Source organism: Ostrinia furnacalis, unplaced genomic scaffold (assembly GCF_004193835.3).
Source record: "Ostrinia furnacalis isolate ACB-3 unplaced genomic scaffold, ASM419383v2 OfSCF3002, whole genome shotgun sequence".
Lineage (NCBI taxonomy): Eukaryota > Metazoa > Arthropoda > Insecta > Lepidoptera > Crambidae > Ostrinia > Ostrinia furnacalis.
In genome coordinates, this window is record NW_021133241.1 from 71,705 (window position 1) to 90,631 (window position 18,927).

General features: G+C 35.5%; 1 protein-coding gene across 2 annotated transcripts in view; it reads right to left on the minus strand.

The window, feature by feature from the left end:
* Positions 1-179: 179 nt before the first annotated feature.
* Positions 180-18,927, minus strand: part of IP3K2 (Inositol 1,4,5-triphosphate kinase 2) — a 66,873-nt gene continuing 48,125 nt past the window's right edge. For both annotated transcript variants that reach the window (XM_028310319.1, XM_028310318.1), the window contains exons 2-6: positions 7,867-8,046; positions 5,818-5,890; positions 5,042-5,169; positions 4,367-4,618; positions 180-1,054 (exon numbers count right to left, since the gene is read on the minus strand). In XM_028310319.1, the coding sequence (XP_028166120.1) occupies positions 704-1,054; positions 4,367-4,618; positions 5,042-5,169; positions 5,818-5,890; positions 7,867-8,046 (984 nt within the window). In that variant the 3' untranslated portion in view covers positions 180-703. The remainder of the gene's footprint in view (positions 1,055-4,366; positions 4,619-5,041; positions 5,170-5,817; positions 5,891-7,866; positions 8,047-18,927) is intronic.

Consider the following 18,927-nt stretch of genomic DNA (forward strand, 5'->3'; position numbering starts at 1 on the left):
AGTAAAGTATTTAGGTATTCAGAAATACAGCGTGTGTTATGTGATATTATTTAATTAGTACCACCAGGTGTATTTAGTTTAGCCTTACATGTGCGTAATGTTCTTTTCAAGAAAGAAGTTCCAAAGCGGTGGCGCTAGCGTCTATGCAATAATTAGGCATAGTGTCAATTTCCTTATGAATATTTAGTTCTATAAAATTCCGCAATCCGCATCCCTTCTTTCGTAAAAAGGACACACATACACCATACAAACTAATTCTAGGCGTTACACTAATATAGTGTATTTACAACAAAATAAATAAGATTTATTTGACAATTCTCAATTACATTCGTATATTTAAATACAATTAACTTCAATTTTTAAATCAATAACTTTTATGTATTTGTGAAACTTTAATTTAACACAGTCAAGTTGATCGATACAGAACTGAATTACATTTCTATGGCAGTCCATGAGTCTAGCTTATTTACAAAAAATATACTCTACATTAATTCCAAAACAAACTATATTTATTGGTGGTGAATTACGTACAAACTAGTTTGAGTATTCAAAACTTAATAATACAGTACGGTTTATAATACTAACGCTATTTACAAATCAATATACAATATCGTCGTACGTGATCGAAACGTAGAATTAAATTCAGTCCATACAGACGTATGGAGATTATGTCAAGTCTCTTTCAATTGAGAGATGCTATCAATCAAGTCGCTAAGCGGTCTTGTCGGACGTTATCGAGATCTAGTTTGATGTTGGTGTAGCTATCTCTGGGCAGGTCGATTCCGTCTTTGGCGAGGGTTTCGAAGATGGAGATGAGGTTATTGAGTCCGATGAGGTAGCCATCCTCGTGGTTGCCGACCTTCCAGGCGGAGTTGTGGTCGATGTTGACGTTTTCTGGGACGGGGACGGTCTTGGCGAAGTCTATCATCCAGATGGAGGCTCGCCGCTGATCGTGGACGAAGAGAAGGGAGCTGCCGATGAGCTCGTGGGTGCGGAAGAAGTGAGATTCCTGGACGGTGGCGCGGATGCTCTTTAAGCGCTCTAGGTATCGTGGCTGGAACAAGAAATTGTCTATGAGTAAATCTGCTTTGAATACACACTGATTTCATCACAATTATTATGTTGATACTGTCTCTGATAAGTAGCTTAGAAGAAACTAAACTCTGATAAATAAAGAAAATTATTTCACAGGTCTTGAACCCCGCTGTGTGGTACAATTGACCGCGATTATGCCATTTATACTATTCTAAATAATAAACCACTCATAGAGGTACAAGAATCAGTAATTATTTTGTAAACATTTCGTGCAGTGAACAATAGGTTTTTTTTTATTTAGATGCACAAATTGTTATTAATAGGTAACATTGAAGTTTATGTTGCCTAGAAGTTTCTTATTATAATAATAATAAATAATAATAATAAATCTTTGGACAATTTCACACAGCGCCAGCTAGCCCCAAAGTAAGCAACTCAATGCTTGTGTTATGGGTGCTAGCTTTAACGGATATACTACTTATACTTTTTTATTTTTATTTTATTAAATACATACATATTATACATATTTATTGTGAATAAAATGTGATTACGTAATTCAAGAGATCATTGGTCATTTACGTCTTAAACTGCGTTCCTTTAACCTGTCTTTTGCTTACCTACTTCTATTATAAATTTACAAACAAGGTTAAAATGTAATAGTTTAATTTACCAAAATAAAAGTAGCTTCAAGAAGAGGATAAATCTCAATATTTTTGACTGTGGCTTAACTGCTTTTAAGATCTTCAAATACCTTTAGGCTTGAAACTACGTAAGCGGACACCCGGGCGGTTTCATAGTAAACTGCTGTGGCAGATCATAGAAGGGAAAAACTGCCCAGCGCCCCACGAAGGAATACATTCGTTTGAAACCGCGCAGGCGTTCGCTTAACACAGTTTCAAGCCGTTTACTATCATACCTATCTATGACTATATTCCATCTGTCTATCTACCATCTAAATTAGTACTTGTTGCTACTCTGTAACAACATAATTGTCTCAGATTACTGGGAAACAATCGTCTAATTAATGGGTATTTCTCATTTACACTCAAATTTGATGGTCACACAATAATAGTTCATAAACGGTATAAGATAGAACAATAACTTTGAAATCAGATGATTAAATATCTATTTAGCTACATACAAAATAAGTTTTATCGTAATAGAAGCAAAAATAATACGAAAAAATCACATGAAACCATAAAAAACGGGGTCATTTTTCGCGTTCTCATCGTGTCACACCTTCGGTTGCAATGAAACATTTGGTTACTACATTCACAATTTTCATTCAATTTGTGTGTAGCATATACTAAAATCATCGTAATTAAATATACTTTCCACACAATAGTCAAAAAAATATCTTCTTATAATTATTTTGAATTGAGAAAGCGAAATACGTTGGTCACACGATTTTAGGTACCTAAAATTTTGAGTAATAATACAAGATTGCCGTTAAACCGAACACCAACAACCAATCACAGCGTTCTATTCGGTTAACGTCAGTCGCGCTTCGACCATTGGGGAGGCGAGATAGGTTGATCGTCGCTCCGCGAAAAAAATACGTAACTTTTTGTGATTATCCATAGAAATACCGTCGCTTGCTTGAACAATATTTTCTACCTCTAAAATTTAAACAATTTAATTGAAACTTTGCCATTGAACACTTAACATGTTAGACTTATTTGTGTAGTATTCAACTTGAACCGTTAAATTCAAATTTAAGGATAATTCATAAAAAACTAAAATTTTCGTCACCTTCGTGGCATCACCTTCGTGGTGTTTTATACACGAAGGTGATTTAAGGCCACGAAAGTGATTTCTTGCTTTGGTTTATTTTAAAATATAGTGACTGGTGTTTATGTTTTTACAATATTTTAATAACTAATAAATTATACGTGGTAAGTAGAGATCAGTACATCAATAAATAAATAAGGGCCTCGTATTTTTGTTATCTGTCTGTCTGTGTGACTGTATGTATGTCTGTATATGTGACTGTGTGTGTATCTGTTTGTAAGATAAATTTAATCTGAAGTTTGAGTTAAAAGTTGTACAACAAAAATACGAGGCCCTCTGGCCTAAATAAAAAATATATTTTTGTTGAGGGACTGATAATCAGTTAGAGTTCTTTTTTATTGAGGTACTGATAATCCGTTTTTTGCTTCTTTAGCATTTCAGAATGCCACCAGTGTCACCCTTAAAACCAATTGCTTAGAATCTTGTAACTTAGTAGGTGACGTAATCGGTAAAATTTTATCTTGTATTTAAGTAGGTACTATTATGTAGCTATTTATATTATGTTATTGCTATTTATCTATGAAAATAAGACAAAATATATGTTTTATAAACACTTAAGAGTCACTTACAGTAGTAAAGTTTGAAAAAAATATTGCTGTGAAGTACAGAATCACTTTCGTGGCATCAAAAAATTCAAAACGTTAAAGCTTCCAAACCAGACTCACTATTTGACTGATTTACTGAGAATACAATCTTCACATCAAGCGCTACAATTTTTGTTTACAAAAAGTTGAAATAAGTTAGAAATAAAATTCGCCACGAAGGTGACGATGAGAACCGTGGCGATGAGAAATAGCCTAATAATGACAATAGCAGGTGTAACGTCATCGTAACAACGTAGTTTGATGCATCATATAATTACACATCTCGTGTGACTTTTATACGAGTATTATTGTACGTCTATTTTTGTCCTGTTTTGAGATTCCCGCGCTTTTATTAGGCACTTAAAGACCAGAAAAAATTGTTTACGAACTGAAATAATGCGACCAATTGAATACACGAGTAGGATGGCGCATCCTTATTTACACGCTTTTATAAGAGCCTTACTCCTAGTTGAGGGTTTTTTTTTATCCACAACGAGGAAACTCTTGGCCTGTATCTCACCTGATGGTAAGAGATGGTCAGGCCGAAGGTGGAAGCGAGCTTCATCCGGAATCCTCAATTACGGAGGTACTGGCTTTCTTACCTCTAACTGCCGGAACACAACAATGCTGTTAACATTGTTGTTATGGCGACAGACTTAGGTAAGATGGTGGTAGCTAGCCAGGCGGACTTGGAACAAGCCCTACCACCAACCAGGTAGTTAGACTATAAATAGCCAAAAAGGAAATATAAGAGTAGGTATAAAGGGCATTTTACAGCAATCCTCTAAGAGTCTATCTATTAAATCAGATTTATATTGCGATTAAATAATTTGCATTCATTACTAAAACTGGCGTTTTTGGTAAACACTTTGTACGAGCAGTTGTTTTATCGACAACCAGAAACCGCCTCAGAAAATAATCCTAGGTATCCAAAAATATTAAAAGGCAAAACTCACCACAGAATTTGGGAAGCTGCTGGTGAAATCTTTGAACGCCTCCACTATCTGCTCCCTAGTCTTCGTGGTCTTGAAGTCTTTGGAGCTGGTGCCGTCAGCCTTCTTCACCCCGTCGATCCTGAAGCCAAGAGTCGACGTGGAACTGATGGTCTCTCTCCAGATCATGTATCGAGGCTTGGTGACTCCTTTGCTCCGGTGCTCCTCATCGGAAGGTGCCTTTGGGTCTATCTGGATCATCTTTTCGTACATATCCTGAAATTGAGAGAAGTTCAAATTAGTAATAAAAAAAATAAACATATTGAATCGAAGTTCTGAAGGAGCTGGAAATGCTGATAAGAAACTGTTGTAACCCAAGATATATGTAGATAAGAACAGCTTGTAATTTAAAAAAATGCACTTTGGTTCCTATTGTTGGTTTTTATTTATTTATTTTCCACACACATTATCACTATCTTTACAGGTTTTAATTATAATAACAACGAATCTTTGCGAGCGACGCAGGGCGGGTCTTTGTGGAAATCTTTGGGGGTGGCCTTTGTCCAGCAGTGGACGTCTTTCGGCTGAAACGAACGAACCATTACTTTTCTAGATAGACTCGAGTCTATCTGTTCAAAAGGGATGACTAAAATCCCTCCTCTCGATAATGATGATGATTCTGTTTTCAAAGATACTCACTTTCCTCAGCTTGGTCTTCTCCTTGGCCTTGGCCAGCTCCTCCTCGAGGTATGTCCGCACGCCGATCTTGCAGTCCATGACGCACGGACAGTCGAAGTCGCTCAGCAAGTCTTGTAGTTGTAAGTATACTGTGTGATGCTGAGTTAAGGAATTTTTGTGGCGAATGAAATTCGAAATACTTACTTTTGCTTTGTACGAATGATACGCAGATTTAAAGTGCTAATGCCCGTTTTCACCATCAATCCCTAATTTTTAAGTGACCCCATGAAATCAAAATTCCTGTTATGTGTTACCATAGGGGTCACTTAAAAAATAGGGATAGATGGTGAAAACTGGCATAAGACTCTGAAATTGGCTAGAGTTATGTAATAAACTACTCTGTAACATGTAATTATTATCGACAAAGCTGTTGAGTTTTCAAATAAACAAATAAGAAGATCGAATCATCTGATTAATTCAGAAACTTAGAAATGTATGCTACTTAACTATGCATAATTATTCTCTCTAAATAGTCTAATGTATTGTCTTATTTATCTGTCAAGTAACTTGGAACATCCCACAATAATTAACCACAAGCATAAATGATGTATTGTATTATAACATAGACTACATTGACTTCTGTCTAGTGTCTTTAAGAAAAGTTATGAAGCCTTTGTTTATCATGGAAAATAATTCCACTACCTACTCATTAACCTCTATTAAATCTTGAAATGTTCAGATTTTCACTTAATAAATTGATTCGATGTTTTGTATACTAATTATTGGTAAAAGGATACGTTCTCCATCTTCACATGTGACTTGGCCTTTGTACTCTGGGACGAATGGTCGCAGAATATCCTTCATCAGTAACTGTAAAGAAAAAAGACCACTCTTAAATAAAAATATTTTAGTAATATTACACTCAACAGAAAGACTAACTAAAGTTATATAAAATCTCACAAAAAGAGTCACGTAACACAATAGCGACCTGTAGTAATAATAACACTGGCGCAAAAGAAAAAAAAATCACAAATTAAAACAAAATTTGACATTTCAAATCCGTTCTAAAAACAATCGAACGTGCCGTGCCGCGTGCCCAAAATTCAGTTGCAAAAAATATTAAGGCCGAGTTGCACCACCTAACTTTAACCGTAACTATAACGATAACCGGTGCTTTTTGTATGGAGTTTGACATATTTTTGACGTTTGTTAAAGTTAAAATGATATTGTGCAACCCAGCCTAACTTGTTAATGTTATATTTTGAACAAGGCAAGTTCTCAAGACCAACGACGGCGTCACGCATTGTTAACGGGCATCTTGACGTCAGAGTATTATCTGTTTCATGTAAATTAATAACAATTTTGTTGTCAACTTGACTTTCGCTAACTACGGTGAATGACTTCATTTATTTATAAATGACTACATTTCTTTAAATGGTGAAGGAAGAGTATGCATTAAAAGTAGTGTTTGTTGTCAATTGTTTTACAAACAGGCTTTTAAAGTGGATTTATTTCTGCGTATCTATTTATTTAAATAGCTAGTAATAAACTTGGTCTAGTAGACACGTAGGTAGACGATTCAAGTATGAGAGTTGTAATTTTTAGTTGCATTATTTTGCTAAATATGGGATTTTGAAATTAAACCTTAGAAACATTTTTTTTTTAGTATTTGCATACGAATCTTGTACTCGATCAAAGTGCCAATTATTTTGAAAACTCAAGCGATTTTATAAAAGATCAAAACCCAAAAGATAGTCAGTAATAACTCTAGAAATTACTAGATAATTACAGCTTCCGATTCATTATATTAATAACTATTGGACATAATATTTACTGTGTATTTTGTAGACATGTGTGTTTCACATACATTATCATATCAAAGCGTGTAATGACGTTCGCGAATTAATATAATCAGTCAATTATGTGAGCAGTCACTGTTATATTGGATGACTTTCAAGCAAATGATCACGTAGATACAATATTGTCTGATCATCAATCAGAGATAAATAAATATACGCCCGTATTCACAAACCATGCTTGCTTATGTGAAGCAGCAAATCGAACGCACAGTGTTGAATAAAGCTCTGTGCGTCCACGCGCACTGTGAGACCCATAGTAATGATTGTGAATACGGGCGATGGAGTCTTTATGACTAGCGATCGAATTTTATATTGCTTTTCTACCTTAAATGGTGTCCAATAAGGATCATCTATCTACCATAAGCCAAGACTGTACAGTCTAAATTGTATGGTACCTTGTCTCGTGAAGGATTCATTTTAGGTAACACATTAGCAGTCCTTAAACTATGTATTTTTTGAGCAGGGGGTTCTTGAAATGAGAGTGCGAGGAGATATCGTAGTAAAAATTAAAGGTACAAGTTTGACGAGCAGTAGACGAGGTGTCTCCACTATTAAATAACTTCAGATAATTTGTCGCTTGTTAGTAATGGAAGGTACTTCATGGAATATAAATAAACCAGCAGTATTGAGGTAACGCATCGCCTACTGCTGCATGTAGACTTCGACTTCGAACTTGTAGCTTCTTCGAATTAGAATATAGTCGGCTTTCAACTTGTAATTTAAGACTGAAAAAATTCTAGGAACTAGGAACACTAAAAACGTAGATGTGCAGAGTGCTGATGGAACTAAGATTTTATAAGAAAAAGAAGAGAGAGATGAGGGAACGACCACGATCATGTATTTTTGGTAGAGTGACAGATAAACAGTGTATAAAAGTCACATTCAAATATAGCTACAATACTAATATGGAATGTTTGTACAGCCAGCGCTGCAGCGTTGTTTGATTACTTACAAAAGCAGGTTTTTACGAAAATACCAAAGCCTCACCTTAAAACACATCTCCTCTTGCGGGCACAGCTTCTTCAGGATCGTGCCCTGGTCGGGTCCCGCCTTGAAGTTGCCCTGGTGCCCTGCTAGCTGTATCCACGGGTACCTCTGCTTCTTATAGGTCTGGAAGAACGGCGTCCACTGCACTATGTTGCGGAGTTTACGCCATCTTTCTGATTGCTGGAAAGAGAGAGAATAATTTTGTTAGACAGTCGTACAGCTAAATGAAAATGAAATATTTTATTCAGCGACACAAAACAGCATCAAAAATATGATACCTACAAAAGTAAATTTAAATAGAGTAGGTAATGTGCTTGTCACCGAAACGGTATCCACTCAGCATCATGCCGATAAAGTAATGCCGGTCATCATAAATACCGACTCTACATTGCTCTTTTGGTTGCAAAGTAGTTCTGCTCTTTACAGAATTAGAATCCCTGATCACTGCAGAATTGTCAGTCTTTAAGGAACTTCACAGTTACACACAAGAGAGTGATGACTAAGGTTGAGTTGCATCATCTTACTTTAACTTTAACAAACGTCAAAAATCTGTCAAACCCCATACAAAAAACTACGGTTATCGTTATTACGGTCAAAGTCGATGCAACTCAGCCTAAGAGGTTCAGTTCACAAAAGTTATTTTTACTTTTGATGTGGCCTACAAAAAATACAGTTCTAAGATAGTAGGTATGAGGTTTTTTACCCACTCGATCGTCCGTTGGATTTTATTGGTTTATAATGAAGTAATTCCCACATATTTCTAACGCATTTTCCGGGTTAAAATTAACAAAGCGTCGGATTTTAGTGTCAATCATTATTTCGGGATATCCCGTTAATATAATTTTACGCAAATATAAAAGCCTAAACGTCATTGGTTATTGCTATAATTAGCTTAGGTTATCTGACTAGCCACCCTGTTTTTATTTATGATTTTCTTATCATTAAGGTCGACTATCTTTAAACACTTGACATTGAAGGCAGTGACCAGAGACAGATTATAATTTTTAAGGACGTCGCACATTTATCAACCCGGAAAGGGTTCGTAATCATATCAACTCAAGGCGGTCAGTATTCTTTGTATGAAACTCCATACGCTCCAATGCCTCGCCTCGCAATGAGGGTTTTCGCGAATGAAAAAGATCCGCTAGATGGCGGGACGTGGATGTGGGGTCTGACTGCTGCGTGATTGGTGGATTTTGACATATCTGTCAATGTCATGTCAAAAATAACCAATCATGCAGCATTTGGACCTCGCGTCTACGTATTGCCATATGGCGGATTTTTCATTCGCGAAAACCCTCATTGACAGCGCACGAAAGGCGATGACAGTTCGCGAAAGGCGATACGGTGTTGATCCCTTTCCGAGTTTAAAAGTCTGCTATGAGCTTTATAGTGTCTTTATGCGAAAGTGGAATACTACAGGAATGCTCTTCCAATAAAACCATTAATAGGCAGTTTAAATTCTATTATTTGACAGTGATACTCATCTTACATCACGTTCTTGCAATATATTATGTTCTCAGCTAGTACTAGGTACCGCCGCTTGACTATTGTGGTCAACCCAATCGTAACACAAGCATGATAATTTTAGCTTAGTACGAGGGGTTAGCGGGAATTAAGGAAAAGTTTTTTATTGTCGCCGATTGTGCCTATCAAATTAGTAATTATGCGACATTATCTTGTGTAGGTAGAAACTCAATATTTAACAGTTTCATACTTGTCGATTATCGTGACCCTGTTATGTACTTATAAGCATTGTTCAAAGTCTTTGCGTGGCCATAATAAAACAATATTTTTACTATGATGACGCCAAACTAATTATGAGTTGATTAACGATTTTCCCACACATAAACAGAGCAAATAATCGCGGTAATAATATTGTGATAATAATGTAATAATAATATAATGATAATATATATAATAAATAATTAAACCGAACATTAAACACATTATTATATATCACAATATCGCAATAGCGACATCCCAAGCTTATCTAAGGAAGTATATAAATATCTATAATAGGGGTTACTTTATACCTGCTTATGTACAGACTTAGATCACATTATTTAATGACACCTAAATTAAAAACAAAAATCTAGTATCCATCTATCGTTCGTGTTATAGAAAACTCTATGCGTCTTCTGTAATACAACATTATTTAAAACTCTTTTTAACCGTGTAATTTAGTAATTAAAATTAATATTTAACACTAATTAACTACCCGAAAATTCACAACAAATAAACTTTCATTATCCTGCAAAGGGATATTAATAATTATTTTATCAAAACAACATTCCTAATGTGTTCCTAATACTACATTAATTATGTCAATACAAACTGAAAAACAAATGAACTGCGTACAAACTGAAGATATGAACCCTAATTACAACTATAGTAAACAGGTAATTAAAGTAATCATAAACTGACGTCACAAATTAACATTACTGATAGAGTGCAATAATTATTGAGATTATGTTAGTATTAAACATGATTTCCCTTCAAAATGGCTACGGATCATCAGATATATTTAAGGAATAAAACAAGCGCTGAAAAATAAATTAACCAAGTTTTCAATTTACTGTAAAATTAGATTTTTCATAGAAGAAAATAGTCCATTTTTTCGCGAACAAGTGACATAAGTTTGTCATCAAACTCTATGGGAGAGTTCCGTTATGACAGCTCATAAAAAAATTCAACTACTTAGGCAGAGTTGTATTATCTAACTTTAACCGCAACTATAACGATAACCGGTGTTTTTTGTATGAAGTTTGACGGATTTTTGACGTTTGTTAAAGTAACATGGTGCGTTAGTGGTGGCGTTTTGTAAAATCAAATGATGACAGATCTTAATACTTTACGTGAAGTGACAATGAACCTTCCTAACTCGTCATGCCAATGTCTACGTGACTACGTTGATAGTAGCATTGTCATCAAAACAATTAGCCAAAATAGGGCATATCACACATACACATACTAAGTCTTTTAAAATAAATTGCGTCACTGACGCCGAAATCGGCCATGTTTTTGTTCCTGGTAAACTCAAGCAAAGGTTTCCTTCCAAAAAACAGTAGGTAACTATGCAATTAAAACGATGAATTTGGGAAGGGGAATTAAGAGGCAATGAGCAGGGCACATAGTACGCAGAACTGGCGGCCGATGGGGTAGCATGGTTCTGGAGTGGAGGCCGCGTACCGGAAACGCAGCGTGGGACGTCCTCACACAAGGTGGACCGACGACATCGTAAAAATAGCAGGAAGGCTCTGGACGCAGACCGCTACCAACCGGGCAGCATGGAAAGCATTGGGGGAGTCCTATGTTCAGCAGTGGACGTCCTATAGCTGAGAATGATGATGTTGATGAAACTCTATGTAATTTTATCGAAATTTGCCCAAGGGAAAATACATTTGGAATTGCACTTCTTCGTAAGCGAAACGGGGAAACCGCTATTAATAAATCCACAGCGCACCTTTATAGGTGCTGATTACGTGACATTTATTAATATAATATACTTATTGACGTCACGTCAGGTGTTGCAGTTTCCGCCAAATTGATTTTTAATAGCTATCAGTTGCAAGAATAACTTGTCATCATAGGATAGCAAATACTATTTTTAGCTCTTTAAGAAACCTACTTATGCATCAAAACAGCCCAAACCCAACATTACTGTAAGTAAATGATGATGATGAACAGCTAACTTTAGCAATATACGTCACGCTTAATAGTTTTTTTGGAAACAAAAGAATAATTTTACTGTTACAGGAAACAAAAACCCATGTCATTTGGAGACAGTAAAGTTTCCTAATGGTAAAAGTTATTTTTAGCAAATCATTAACTGTAGCAAATAAAATTATTATATACCTTCTTAGTATTGCACACATAGGCACAGAAGACCACATCCACAAAATCCTCGATCGTAAAATTGCAGCTTTTTGAATGCATCTTCAATACCCAATTCAAGAATGATCCCACTAAACTTCACGAATTAAAACAAAACACTGCTGCAACCTCTTTAGTTTAAAAAACAAAACACAAAACCTTCACGAACTTTTTAAAAACAAAAACACGTGTTTCCAAATTCAAAAGTTTGAATATCAACGGTTCGAACTGCGTGGTGTTTGGGTAAGCACTGAGTGGAGTCACGTAACATTCGCCAATATAAGCCACGGTATCGGTGACTCAACGACCACAACACAAGTGTGACGTAAATCAAACGTTGTACTTTAAGTCAATGCAACCCCATTGGCGGATGCTACGTCTGCAGGCGTGAACTAATGGAAAACGCAGTTTCTATACGCAGACGGTTTCACAAAATTTGAGCGTGATTCACGGTACAGTAACTTATCGGTTTGGACTTTGTTTTGAACCTAATTCGTAGCTCGTGGGAACAATATTACCAAATATCTCTAGAGAATATTTTATACAAAAAAATATGCCAAAGTATATCAGTATTAAAAACATAAGGCGAATGGAATTCGGGGGATACCCCCAATGACCGACAGCGACTAATGATATCTTGTAGAGATTTATATATGACTTTAGGATCACGATGAAATGATTTTAAATCGAGTAATTTTGCCACTTTACCTAATCGGAAAAAATATAAAAGTTTTGGAATAATAATAAAGGTACCTACATAATACAAAAGATTAATTACCGATTGATGATTTATCGTACTCTCCAAAGGCTCTGACTGAAGCTTACAGAATCTTGTTTCTTTTTCAGATACTCAGAAAGATACCTACATGCCTGAATTATCCTATCCAAGTTGAATTGTAGAGACGATGCGATAAGAACTAGTAAGAATGGTTCCTTAAATTGTTGAATAAACTTTATCTCAATATTTTCTGAAGACTTGTGCACATGTGTGTACAAAATTCCTCATAAAACAACCTTATAAGCTTTAACTAATTGGTAATTAATACATGTAGCAGATACTACATAACTGTTCTTTATTACGATTACCGTTTCCTATTATTAATAGTGCCGTTACGGTACAATACATACGGACGACTGCACATCAAGCTAATACTAGTAATAATAAAGTTGTAATAGGTGTGATTTTGATGCAAAAAATTACCCGGCTATATTTTAAAAACGGGAAAAGGAAATGTTTTAATTACTATTAACAAGGTTTACACAAACTATACAGTTTTCAATTTCAATTGGAGTGCAGTAAGTATATCTTACTTAAATTAGTATATGAGTAAATTCAAAAGTAGCTCTAAACCTAATTTTTCAGTATTTTGAAAAGCGATTTTCAATTTGTCCTTTGAGAAACCCTTCTACCTTTTATCACTAAAAAAATAATTTACTTAGGTTATTGTTATCTTTTCCTAGCCCCTAGGGCTAAAAGCACCAAGAATGTTACTGTACCTAGTCTACTGTTAATTGCTATTATTATTGTTTATTTTCGTTATGGTTAAATTATTTTCCTTTAATTTTACAATATTATGATACTAAAATTTATCCGAATTAAACTGCTTACACGATTACTACAGTTATAGGAAAACAAGTGGAAATATTTTAGATACAAAATTCATTGGAGCGTTAGAATTACCGTTTCTGAGTAGTGGGTAACGTTAGTAATAAAATGTTTTATTGTGAAGTCATCAATTTTAAAATGCCGCGCGAAAATAAGTAGACAAGTCTATTATAATTTACTGTAACAAATTTTTCACCAAACTCGTCCTATATAAATTAGATTTTCACGGTCTACAAGTAAAGAAGTATGTCCGTATAATAAGAGGTATAAATCAACGGATAAAGCCAAGTTAATTAAGAAAATATTGGGAATCGAACCTGGGATCTACTGATTCCTAAGGCATCTCTAATAAATTAATAATCTAGAGTCAGCTTTTAAGAAAATTTGGCGCAATTTTGTTTGTTCGAGATAATATTAGTAGCTGTGGTACTGTATACGTAACAACAACGTCACATGTGGATCCAAAGTCAATAGCAAGCGTCAGCGATTAGAGAATTACGCTTAATAAGTGTTAAAGTCCAAAATATTTACGTTATCATCAAATATGTTCGTGAAAAACAACCGTTATCTGTTTGAACTGTACTGCCTTGGGCAGGATTTCCTTAGTTTGAAAATTCGGATCGAGATTTCAGCGAAAAACTCCCTGAGGTTATTGAAAAAGGTACTTACTCATCTCATAAATAAGTGAGATGATTTCAGGAACAGAATTTTGAAATCGAAGGTTCAAAGGTTTCTTGAAATATCAAGACTCATCGGATTCGGTAATCATGTCTGGGATAAATCAAAGCATTTGAATATAAAAGAAATAATGAAAATTCTTTATCGTTCGTTTCAGCTAATTGACGTCCACTGCTGGACAAAGGCCTCCCCCAAGGATTTTCATAACGATCGGTCCTGCGCCGCCCGCATCCAGGCACCTTTGGCGAAAATTCTTTATATCCTAACTTATTTTGGAAGATCCGCCTTGTACGATTTTCAAGGTTTATTAAGTGTTAAAATTTAAAATGGGTTTGTTTTTGAGATTTATGAATACTAAATCAACTGCATCTTGAATGTGATATACAGCACGCTAAAGGAAGTGCGAATATTCATATTTGACTGATGTTTTTGCCGATTACATAAGCTGAGAGTTCGTTCGTTCGTTTCAGCCAAATGACGTCCACTGCTGGACAAAGGCCTCCAAGGTTTTCCACAATGAACGGTCCTGCGCTGCCCGCATCCAGGCTCTTCCCGCTTTCTCAATTCTTTTGAGCTGAGAGTAAAATTGGGATATTATATCTGCTTGTACTTATATTCTAGGCTCTTAATCACCTTATGTAAAAATTGGAAATCAGGAAGAGAGATGGAGAGATAAATTTAAATATTTCGTTCAAACCGAAAGAAAGAAAATCATACATTTACCAAAGTTTTAATTTCAAGGCAAGACGCTATCTTTTTGTTAAATGTAAAATCAAACATACTCGTACATGAGTATTGCCTAGTTACTGTAGTTACTGAGTATGTAAGTAGGTATTTTGATCAGTTGATCTATGCTTCAATGCAAAGTATTACATGAAGTGGTCATAACAATAATGTTTTCCAAAAAAGACTGTTGGAAAACCCCATTTTCCTCATTTTTAACGTCATTACATTTGTATTTTGCATACTACAATGCTATGTTCTTTTTAATACAAAAAAGCATTATACCCATTCCAAATGTTCAAATACATGTGTAAGTCAGTCTTTATTTTTATCAGGTACGAGTAGGTATAATAATGATCGAATTATGCACTTATCTACCCACACTTAATAAGTATTAAGACAAAAATACAGTACAGTGAGTGAATTTGAAATCAAGTGGCAGTGGGCGGGGCACATAGCTCGTAGAGACGATGCGATGGCCGTTGGGGCAGGAAAGTTCTCGAGTGGCGACCACGGGCTGGAAGACGTAGCGTGGGTAGGCCTCCTACTAGGTGGACCGACGATCTGGTAAAGGTCGCGGGAAGAGCCTGGATGCGGGCAGCGCAGGACCGTTCATTATGGAAAACCTTGGGGGAGGCCTTTGTCCAGCAGTGGACGTATTTTGGCTGAAACGAACGAACGAACGAGTGAATTTTAAAAGATCAGGAGTATACAAAAGTGTATTATCCACCGCAAGCAGAGCGAGCCCAATAATGACTCTGTTTACCTCGCAATACAAAAACGCATAATGTCTATTTCCATCAACAAAGAGTCGAGCTAAAATAACAAAGAGGACAAAAAGAGTAAAAATGAGTGCGCTCATCAAATCAGTAATCCCGAACATTTTCTCAGTGGAATCCAATCCTATTTTATGTACACGAAGACCGCTCCGCTAGACGTCTCTAGTTCGGTCCTCTTTTGCAGTGGAAAACGGGGTAAATATTTTTTTTCCAAAACAAGCTAAAAATCCTACCTCGTTTCAGCCGAATGACGTCCACTGGATATAGAGCATAAACTCGAGTACCTAACTACTTAAAACCACACACGTTTTTTCGTTCTTTAAACCCAAGATAATGGCATATCATCGTCATACAAGTACTAGTTTACTGTTTAACCAAACCGCAAATTATCAACCAATTACTGAAGTCGTCACCAACATCGTTTAATTACAAAGTCTACTTCACCGGTTAGTGCCGTTGTCGTTACTTTATTACGCACAATGGTTCTGAGTTAGACAATTCGCAGAAGCTTTGGGTAAACGAACAGGAATTTTGTAGAGGTAAATGAATGGCGTATTTGAGATAATATTTATGTATGGGATAGACCGTGTATTTTAATGTACAGATAATTTTAATGGGTAATTTTGTACATGATTAGTTTCGATTTTGGAATGAGTTTATGGAAATGATGTGACGTTTCCGAGAACTCGTCAAAAAGCAGTCAGTTAAACAGGAATACAGGATATTCCTTCCTCTAGATTTCATCATTTATAATCCAGGATCTACTGCTTGAATGTCAACTTAACCTACCAAAGAACGCCAAGTTAGAACTGCGAGAAACTTATACCATTACTTTCGTTAATGGTTATCAACGTTAATTATTTCAAAGAAAATAGGAAGGAGAGTGACAGTTAACTTTACGTAGGTATTCTGAATGTTTGGATAACTAGTCACTACTTTTTATGCTCTATAAAAATAACACAAGTTTAACAAAAACTTTACCGGTTTCACAGATGAATCATAGTCACCTCGTCACTATGATGATGCTTTCATACTTCATTTTATGAGACCACTGATCATTACGATCCAGTGCTAGTTGTCCATTAAAAATAACCCGAGTAGAAATATGATGCGGTAATATTTTCTAGTAGGTATGATTGGAGTTATTAAGTAATCAAAGAACAGGAAAACCGTCATAGTGTAAAGTAAGAATGTTCATTACACCGATATTTATCACAACGTCATCTTACTTGATGACAGGGTTACTTACTACTTAGAACCTAAATTTGCAGTTTCCAGTTCACTAAAGATCTACATAATTTCATTTTCTTTTCATTATTATTTTTTATTATTAATCCGTTTCTACTACGAGTATGTTGCAATGCAAAAAGATTCTTAATTGCATTATCGTGTAGGTTACAACGCAGTTAATATTACTCGTAGAAATTTTAATGCCTAACGTTATGTAATGACGTGTATTTTTAAAGTCAACGAAAAGTGTAATTGTTTTAACATGGCGCTTGCAACAGTGCCGAAATATCGGGAACTCAAAATTAAGGTACATGGCAGCAATCCCGTCAGTAATAATAATTATGTAAAGAAAAGTGTAGTTTTAAAGTTAAGCCTTAAATTTTCATCAAATTAATATTCCCTTACATCATTTACTAAGCTGTCATCAAGAATCCTGACTCACAATGCCTCAGATCCACAGTCGTGACGTACTATCCTTATTAAGGGCATAGCGTAACCGGACAAGACATCGTCAGTGTTGCTCATAGTTTACAAGAACGTCAACAGAGAACTTTCTTCTGCAATCTGTCAGAATCCTTCCTACTAATATTATAAATGCGAAAGTTTGGATGTCTCGATGTCTGAATGTTTGTTACTCTTTCACGCAAATACTACTGAACGGATTTTAACGAAACTTTACAGTATTAATGTTTATAACCCAGAATAACATATAGGTTATAATTTATGACGATGTGTGACAAACTAAATTTCACGCGGGTGAAGCCGCGGGCAAAAGCTAGTCAACCAATAAAACAAAGAGTGAAGGACGCCCCTAGCTCGAAAGATAGTCGAGCCAGACGAAGATAGTACGCAGCACTCATTGGGTAGTAGAAAAACGGAGAATCGTGCTATTTGGCTTTGCAAAACAATGTTTGGAATTGAAAGATTTTAGGGGAAAGACATTATACAGATTATTGATATCCGCTGGTAAACTATGCGCGGGTTATAGGTAATATTGACTAGGGAAGTGGTCAAGTTAACATTATAGGAAACATTGAAAGTAGATCGGTTTTTGCTTCTTTCCTGTATATTTAAAGCTATTGTATGTACCAATTCAGGGTAAAATAGCATATTTTATGTATAATACTATTGTTCCATGTAACAATTTACTCAGTTATACATTTTTGTGGTCAGGAAAATACCGTCTTCAAAATTTCCCTTCGCTTTCACGTAAGTATGCAATTATCCTTATAATCTTTTAAAAGCTTATTCCAACTAAGAGAGGCTGATACATACCTAAATATTGTTCTTTTCGTTAGCGAGAAAATAGTCTTTACACCACCTTATTCTCTACCATTCTCGTGCGTCTTCCTTCTTTTTTTTCAGCAAGAGCTGAAACTTAGTGTTCTGCTTCTTTTTAGAGCAGTGTCTACACTGAGCTCTTTGCTTGTTTGCGTCGCTGCGGCAAACACCTTAACGCAGGGTGTTCTTTTTTTATTGCTTTGTAGGTAAAAATAGTTTTTCTGTTACTTCTGTGTTTATTACTCTTACTTTTTGCTAATTGTGTGTCAATATGTTTTGCGAATAAACTTTTTAGCTATCTATCTTAAAATCTTGGCCTGTATCTCACCTGATGGAAAGTGATGATTAGACCAAAAGCCTAGCCTAGGCAGGGAGAGCCCCACATAACCCTTTAGCTGTCCCTGTGGCTGGTAGGTATATCATGTATTTTCCTGATGATAAAAATAGACGAAAAAAACTCGTGGGATGTTCACAATCAATTTTGTTAATCAATGTTGTGGGAACTGTTGTTATAAGTAATCTGCCGCTCACGTGAGCCTCAATTGAGTGGGTTGATAAGATTTTAATCATTAAATTGCTTTTAAGCGCTCGCCATGTGCTGTTGTCTATTATAGCAATTAGGGTTAAATTACATTTATGGCTGAGATCACTACACATTGTTACCGAAAAACTTTATGTATACAGGATGAAATTGCAAAGTGTTGTCAAATTTCTTTGATAAGCTCTATAGAACAATATAGCAATATAACTTTATCGTAATTATTTTGAATCGTTGTATTTTTCGAGAAAAAAAATATAAAATTTAATTTGCGGTGCCTATCGTAAGTTTTAAAGGCTAAGGCTTCTTTTCGCGCACCATAAATTATTGTCTATTAAGCTTTGCATTTA